At 39.8% G+C, this 8,259-nt stretch overlaps 1 protein-coding gene across 1 annotated transcript; it reads left to right on the top strand.

The window, feature by feature from the left end:
- The first annotated feature begins 6,539 nt into the window (after positions 1-6,539).
- On the top strand, positions 6,540-7,908 carry LOC110584533 (protein SET). The gene has a single exon (XM_021694606.2). It carries the CDS (start codon positions 6,540-6,542, stop codon positions 7,431-7,433), a length of 894 nt encoding a protein of 297 aa, XP_021550281.2. The 3' UTR covers positions 7,434-7,908.
- The last annotated feature ends 351 nt before the right edge of the window (positions 7,909-8,259 follow it).

Raw genomic sequence — 8,259 nt, 5'->3', positions numbered from 1 at the left:
TTAGTGATTCATCAGTTGCAAATAACACCCATTACAACAAGTGCCCTCCCTAATGCCCATCACCCAATTATCCCTCCCCCCACCACCTCCCCTCCAGCATCCCTCAGTTTGTTTCCTAGAGTTCAGTGTCTCTTATGGTCTGTCTCCCTCTCAATTTCCATGTTATTTTATTTTTCCTTCCCTTCCTCTATGTTCATCTGTTTTGTTTCTTAAATTCCACACGAGTGAAATCATATGGTATTTGTCTTTCTCTGACTGACTTATTTCGCTTAGCATAATACCCTCTAGTTTCATCCACATCTTTGCAAATGGCAAAATTTCATTCTTTTTGATGGCTGGGTAATATTGCATTCTATATATACACCACCTCTTCTTTATCCATTTGTCTGTTGATGGACATCTGGGCTCTTTCCATAGTTTGGCTCTCGTGGACATTGGTGCTATAAACATTGGGGTGCAGGTGCCCCTTTGGATCACTACATTTGTATCTTTGGGGTAAATACCCAGTAGTGCAACTGCTAGGTCATAGGGTAGCTCTATTTTCAACCTTTTGAGGAACCTCCTGTTTTCCAGAGTGGCTGCACCAGCTTGCATTCCCACCAACAGTGTAAGAGGGTTCCCCTTTCTCTGCATCCTCACCAACATCTATCATTTCCTGACTTGTTAATTTTAGCTATTCTGACTGGTGTGAGGTGGTATCTCATTTTGGTCTTGATTTGTATTTCCCTTATGACTAGTGATGTTGAGCATTTTTTCATGTGTCTGTTAGCCATTTGTACGTCTTCTTTGGAGAAGTGTCTGTTCATGTCTTCTAGCCATTTCTTGGCTGGATTTTTTGTTTTTTGGGGTGTTGAACTTGATAAGCTCTTTATAGATTTTGGATACTAGCCCATTATCTGATAAGACATTTGCAAATATCTTCTCCCATTCCATAGGTTGCCTTTTGGTTTTGTTGACTGTTTCCTTTGCTGTGCAAAAGCTTTTTATCTTGATGAAGTCCCAATAGTTCATGTTTGCCCTTGCTTCCTTTGCCTTTGGAGACATGTCTAGCAAGAAGTTGCTGTGGCCGAGGTCAAAGAGGTTGCTGCCTGTGTTCTCCTCTCGGATTTTGATGAATTCCTCTCATTTAGGTCTTTCATCTATTTTGAGTTTATTTTTGTGTATGGTGTAAGAAAGTGGTCCAGTTTCATTCTTCTGCATGTGGCTGTCCAATTTTCCCAACATCATTTGTTGAAGAGACTGTCTTTTTTCTATTGGATATTCTTTCCTGCTTTGTCAAAGATTAGTTGACAATAGAATTGAGGGTCCATTTCTGGGCTCTCTATTCTGTTCCATTGATCTATGCATCTGTTTTTGTGCCAGTACCATACCGTCTTGATGACTACAGCTTTGTAATACAGCTTGAAGTCTGGAATTGTGACGCCTTTAGCTTTGGTTTTCTTTTTCAACATTACTTTGGCTATTTGGGGTCTTTTCTGGTTCCATACAAATTTTAGAATTGTTTGTTCCAGCTCTATGAAAAATGTTGATGGTATTTTGATAGGGATTGCATTGAATGTGTAGATTGCTTTGGGTGGCATAGAAATTTTAACAATATTTATTCTTCCAATCCATGAGCATGGAATGTTTTTCCATTTCTTTGTGTCTTCCTCAATTTCTTTCATGAGTGTTCTATAGTTTTCAGAGTTCAGATCTTTACCTCTTTGGTTAGGTTTATTCCTGGGGATCTTATGGTTTTGGGTGCAATTGTAAAAGGGATTGATTCCTTGATTTCTCTTCCTTCTGCCTCATTGTTAGGGTAGAGAAACACAACTGACTTCTATGCATTGATTTTATATCCTGCAGCCTTGCTGAATTCCCCTATCAGTTCTAGCAATTTTGGGGTGGAGTCTTTTGGGTTTTCTACATAGAGTAGCATGTTGTCTGTGAAGAGTGAAAGTTTGACTTCTTCTTTGCCGATTAGGATGCCTTTTATTTCTTTTTGTTGTCTGATTGCTGAGTCTAGGACTTCCAGTACTATGTTGAACAACAGTGGTGACAGTGGACATCCCTGTTGTGTTCCTGACCTTAGGGGAAAAGCTCTCAATTTTTTCCCTGTTGAGGATGATGTTCGCTGTGGTTTTTTCATATATGGTTTATTATGATATTGAGGTATGTTCCTTCTATCCCTACAATGTAGAGAGTTTTTATCAAGAAGGGATGCTATCAGTGTGCCTGGGTGGCTCAGTCAGTTAAGTGTCTGCCTTCGGCTCAGGTCATGATCGCAGGGTCCTGCTCAGCAGGAAGTCTTCTTCACCCTCTCCTTCTGCCCTTCCCCCCTGCTTGTGCGCTCTCTCTCTCTCTCAGATAAATAAAATAAATAAATAAATAAATAAATAAAATCTTTTTTTAAAGAAAGGATGCTGTATTTTGTCAAACACCTTTTCTGCCTTGATTGAGAGGATCATATGGTTCTTGTCTTTTCTTTTATTAATGTGGTGTATCACATTGATTGATTTGTAGATGTTAAACCACCCTTGCTGGCTTCCATTTTTTCTGCTGAGAAGTCAGCTGTTAATCTCATTGAGGTTCCCTTATAATTTAGTTATTTTTCTCTTCTGTTCAAGCTTTTCTCCTTTGCTTTCAGCACTTTTACTATGATATGTCTCTGGATTTTCTGTGATCATCCTGCTTGGAGTTTGTTGAGCTTTCTGGATGTGAAGATTTATCACTTTTTCATTAAATTTGGTAAGTTTTTAGCCATTATTTCTTTGAATATTTTTTTCTGCTGCTTTTCCCCAGTTCTTCTGGTACTCCTATTATATGCATGTTGGTGTGTTTAATGGTGGCACATACTTCTCTGAGATTCTACTCATTTTTCTTAATTTTTTTGCCTCTGATCTTTGGGTTGCATAATTTTTGTCAATATAGCTTCCAATTTGCTAATTCTTTCTTCTCTGTAAATTCAAATCTACTGTTGAACACCTCTACTGAATTTTTCATTTCAGTTACTGAACTTTCAACTCCAGAATTTCTTTTTTTTTTTTTTTTTAAGGATTTTATTTATTTTTTTGACAGAGAGAGACACAGCGAGAGCAGGAACACAAGCAGGGGGAGTGGGAGAGGGAGAAGCAGGCTTCCCGCAGAGCAGGGAGCCCGATGTGGGACTCGATCCCAGGACCCTGGGATCATGACCTGAGCCGAAGGCAGATGCTTAACGACTGAGCCACCCAGGTGCCCTCAACTCCAGAATTTCTATTTGGTTCTTTTTTATTATCACTTCTATCTCTTTATTGATATTTTTTATTTAATGTGACATTGTCATCATATCTTCCTTTGCTTCTTTAATCATGATTTCTTTTAGTTCTTCTAACATATGGCTACTTGGAAAGCTTTGTCTAACCAATACATCTTAGTCACTCTCACAGACAGTTTCTGTTGCCCACTTTTTCTCTTTTTAGGGGTCACAGTTTCCTGTTTCTTTATATTTCTTCCTTTTTTTTTTTGGTTGGAAACTGCACATTTTAGATAATACATTGTAGTAACTACAAGTACTGCCCACCACCACCTCTGAAACTTGTTGTTGTTATTTGCTTTTCCATGTGTTTAGTGATTGCTGGATTATTTTACTGGAGCCTATCCCCCCCACCCCAACCCCATCTGTCTACAGAGTTAACCCTCTGATATTTCCCCTTATGAGACACAGCCCTGGCAGGGCTCTCATCTCTTTCCCCAACTGTATTGATCTATTAAGTTCCTCTGATGACCAGCTGATTGCTCTATTGTTTTCAACAATGTCCAGGGCATAAATCCCTCCACAGACTAAAGCAATCCAATTTGAGTCCCTGTGTAGGGATAGTTTCTCCAGTCATTGTTTGAATTTTTCTCAACCTCAGGTAAGCTCCTTCTATTTGTCTTGTGCCCACCGCCCCTTCTTAGGAAAACTAGCTGCTGACAATTTAGCCTGTATGTCTAAAGATTCTACCAATCTCCCTTTCACTATCATCTCCATTCATTTTAAGAGTGCCCTTAAGCTTGAGGTCTCCACAGTCTATTGCAAGTGAAGCCAACATGTTGGAAGAGATTAAAAGGTACATTTTCAGTCTGCTTCTGCCCCCAGGCAAAATCTCTGAGCCAACGCTATGGAGCTGGAGACAATAGCAAGCTACTTATTTAGTGACACCACCAATTTAGGAGCTGGGCACTTGATGAGTGGGGCAGAGACCTCAGGTCTTCTTGGCTGGCCTCTCCCTGCATGGAACCACCACTTCAGGAGCCAGGGCAAGGCAATCAGGGCCCTAGTATTCTCGCTAGGCCATGCTTAAACTAAAGCCTCCATCCCACTTCTTAGCAACACTTGTCTGGAATTTAGCCTCACCAGCCAGTAGCTGGGGGCAGCATGAGAAACACTGCTGTGCTAGCCCTTGCTAGAAGATAGCTCTCTGACTGTGAGCTGGGAGGAGAGGGAGACCTGTGTTACTGGTTGCACCAGTCTAGAGTGGAGGTTCGGTCTCACTGATGCGCGAGGGGAAAGGGAAGAAGCAGGTCTCAGTTCAACTACTATTATCTCTCACTGTTCCTACTGAATTTTGGTAGAGTTTATGAAAAAAAAGTTTCTTCATTTGTTAAATTTCCTTAGGACCATTTCCAGAGACTTTAAATGATTGTGTGTGGGGGGGGTTGTTTTGTTTTGTTATCATTTTAACCAGTTTTTCTAGGGATAGGGCCCATAGAGCACTTCATGCTGTCATAGTCGAAGTTCCTCTAAAACTGATTTTTAATAAAGTGTCACCTATGCAGGGAAGGAAGTAATACTTTTCTGAATATAATTTTGACTTTGGAACCCATGTAAGTAATTTACATAATTTAAAACAAATTTTAAAAAGAAATACCTAAAAATGGAAAATAAATAAAAGAATCTAACTGTATATCAGGTTGGTGGCATAACAACATGGAAAAAAATAATTCTTAAGTAACCTAAAGGTAGGGCACCTGGTTCAGTTTAACCAACTGAAGGCGACTGCCTTCAGCTCAGGTCATGATCTTGGGGTCCCAGGATCAAGTCCTGCATCAGGCTCCCTGCTCAGCAGGGAGTCTGCTTCTCCCTCTGACCCTCCCCCCTCTCATGCTCTCTCTCTCTCAGTCTCTCTGTCAAATAAATAAATAAAATCTTAAAAAAAAAAAAATCTTGGTTCCTAATAACATTAACATAATTTGATTTAGCTCCAGTAAAGTAACTCTAGCAAACCACTGGATATATCACACTAGGTATGTACAGTCAAAAAACTATTTTTAGGTTACTTTTTTTTTTTTTAAGATTTTATTTATTTATTTGAGAGAGAGAATGAAAGAGAGAGAGAGAGAGAGCATGAGAGGGGGGAGGGTCAGAGGGAGAAGCAGACTCCCTGCTGAGCAGGGAGCCTGATGCGGGACTCGATCCCGGGACTCCGGGATCATGACCTGAGCCGAAGGCAGTCGCTTAACCAACTGAGCCACCCAGGCGCCCAGGAACCAAGATTTTTTATATAAGTGACATCAGTATACCATTAAATAAATTAAGTAAAAACTCTATAATCTTACACTTGAGTTGAAAAAAATCAGTATGAATTCATGATTTATTTCACTTTAAAAAATATATATGGGGCGCCTGGGTGGCTCAGTCAGTTAGGTGTCTGCCTTTGGTTCAGGTAATGGTCCCAGGGTCCTGGGATCAAGCCCCGAGTCGGGCTTCCTGCTCTACAGAGGCCTGCTTCTCCCTCTCCCTGCCACTTCCCTGCTTGTACTCTCTCCCTCTGTGGCAAATAAATAAACAAAATCTTAAAAAAAAAAAAAAAAAAATATATATATATATATTAGCTCTGTCTGCTAAAAAGGCTTAGAACAAGCCTCTAGATCTAATTCCCATGTGATAGGAAATGCAAGAGATAGAGAAACATGTTAAATGATACCATGGAGATGCAATCAGCCCAGTCCAGAATTTGGGAAATTCTAGAGGACAAGTGACCCAATTTCTTCCATAAATAAATTACGGAAAAAAGGAGAGGGAAAAGAGACTATTAAAGTTTAAAAGAAGGGAACTGAGAGGTTCAGTTGGTTAAGCATCTGACTTTTGGTTTCAGCAGGTCATGATCTCAGGATCGTGAGGTTGAGCTGCATGTTGGGCTCTGCGTTCAGCACAGTCTGCGTGAGATTCTCTCCCCCACTCTCCTCCCCTCTGATCCTCCCCCAACTTGTGCTCTCTCTCTCTCTAAAATAAATTAAAAAAAAATCTTTTTAAAAAAGTTTAAAAGAAACTTTAGAAACGTATACTAAATGCAGTGTAAACCTTTTTTGAATACTGATTCAAACAAACCACCCATATATGAGACTCTCTGGGAATAATTAGGGAAATTTGAACACTGAACAGTTATTAGATGATATTCATAAGTAATTGGGTGTTTTAACAGATCATCAGGTGAGACAATAACATTGTAGTTAAGTTTTTTAGAAGAGATTTTTAATGTTTTTATTGTATATGTTTATTTTCTGACTTGAACAAATGAGGCTCAAAAAGTTATGAGATGAGGTGGAGTTTCCTCACAGCATGGCCCCCCAAACGCCAGTCTTCGCTCCCGCCTCAAACGAAGAAACCAAGACTACCTCCTGCCCCCAAGCCACAGGAGACATCGACATCTCAGCACTTGCCTAAGGGAGAAAAAGAACAGCAAGAAGCAATTGAACATATTGATGAAGTACAAAATGAAATAGACAGACTTAATGAACAAGCCAGTGAGGAGATTTTGAAAGTAGAACAGAAATATAACAAACTCCGCCAACCATTTTTTCAGAAGAGGTCGGAATTGATCGCCAAAATCCCCAATTTTTGGGTAACAACATTTGTCAACCATCCACAAGTGTCTGCACTGCTTGGGGAGGAGGATGAAGAGGCGCTGCATTATTTGACAAGAGTTGAAGTGACAGAATTTGAAGATATTAAATCAGGTTACAGAATAGATTTTTATTTTGATGAAAACCCTTACTTCAAAAATAAAGTTCTCTCCAAAGAATTTCATCTGAATGAGAGTGGTGATCCATCTTCAAAGTCCACCGAAATCAAATGGAAATCTGGAAAGGATTTGACGAAACGTTCAAGTCAAACACAGAATAAAGCCAGCAGGAAGAGACAGCATGAGGAACCAGAGAGCTTCTTCACCTGGTTTACTGACCATTCTGATGCAGGTGCAGATGAGTTAGGAGAGGTCATCAAAGATGATATTTGGCCAAATCCATTACAGTACCACTTGGTTCCCGATATGGATGATGAAGAAGGGGAAGGAGAAGAAGATGATGATGATGATGAAGAAGAAGAAGGATTGGAAGATATCGATGAAGAAGGAGATGAGGATGAAGGTGAAGAAGATGAAGATGATGATGAGGGGGAGGAAGGAGAGGAGGATGAAGGAGAAGATGACTAATGGAACACTGATGGATTCCAACCTTCCTTTTTTTAATTTTCTTCAGTCCCTGGGAGCAAGTTGCAGTCTTTTTTTTTCTTCTTCTCTTGTGCTCATTCGCCCTGTTTTTTGAAGTCTCTTTTCTCTCCCTTTATACCATGGTTCTCAACTTATTTTGGGGGGAAATACCTTGAGCAGAATACAGTGGGAAAAGAATCTCTACCCCTTTCTGTTCCAAATTCATTTTTATCCCTTCCTGTCTCAACAAAAACTTTATGGAATCAACACCACCGTGCTCTGTGGGAAAAAAGAAAAACCTTCTGCTCCCTTAGCTCTGCTGGAAGCTGGAGGGTGCTAGGCCCCTGTGTAGTAGTGCATAGAATTCTAGCTTTTTTCCTCCTTTCTCTGTATATTGGGCTCAGAGATTACACTGTGTCTCTATGTGAATATGGACAGTTAGCATTTACCAACATGTACCTGTCTACTTTCTCTTGTTTAAAAAAAAGAAAAAAAAACTTAAAAAAATGGGGTTATAGAAGGACAGCAAAGGGTGGGTTTGAGATGTTTGGGTGGGTTAAGTGGGCATTTTGACAACATGGCTTCTCCTTTGGCATGTTTAATTGTGATGTTTAACGGACATCCTTGCAGTTTAAGATGACACTTTTAAAATAAAACTCTCTCCTAATGATGACTTGAGCCCTGCCACTCGATGGGAGAATCAGCAGAACCTGTAGGATCTTATTTGGAATTGACATTCTCTATTGTAATTTTGTTCCTGTTTATTTTTAAATTTTCTTTTTGTTTCACTGGAAAGGAAAGATGATGCTCAGTTTTAAACGTTAAAAGT

The sequence above is a fragment of the Neomonachus schauinslandi genome, chromosome 14, assembly GCF_002201575.2.
Source record: "Neomonachus schauinslandi chromosome 14, ASM220157v2, whole genome shotgun sequence".
In the NCBI taxonomy this organism is placed as follows: domain Eukaryota; kingdom Metazoa; phylum Chordata; class Mammalia; order Carnivora; family Phocidae; genus Neomonachus; species Neomonachus schauinslandi.
Note: the sequence above shows the minus strand (reverse complement) of the source record. Positions and strands in the feature narration are given on the sequence as shown.

Coding starts and splice junctions, on each gene's coding strand:
- LOC110584533 (XM_021694606.2), top strand. CDS start 6,540: ATGAGGTGGAGTTTCCTCACAGCATGGCCCCCCAAACGCCAGTCTTCG.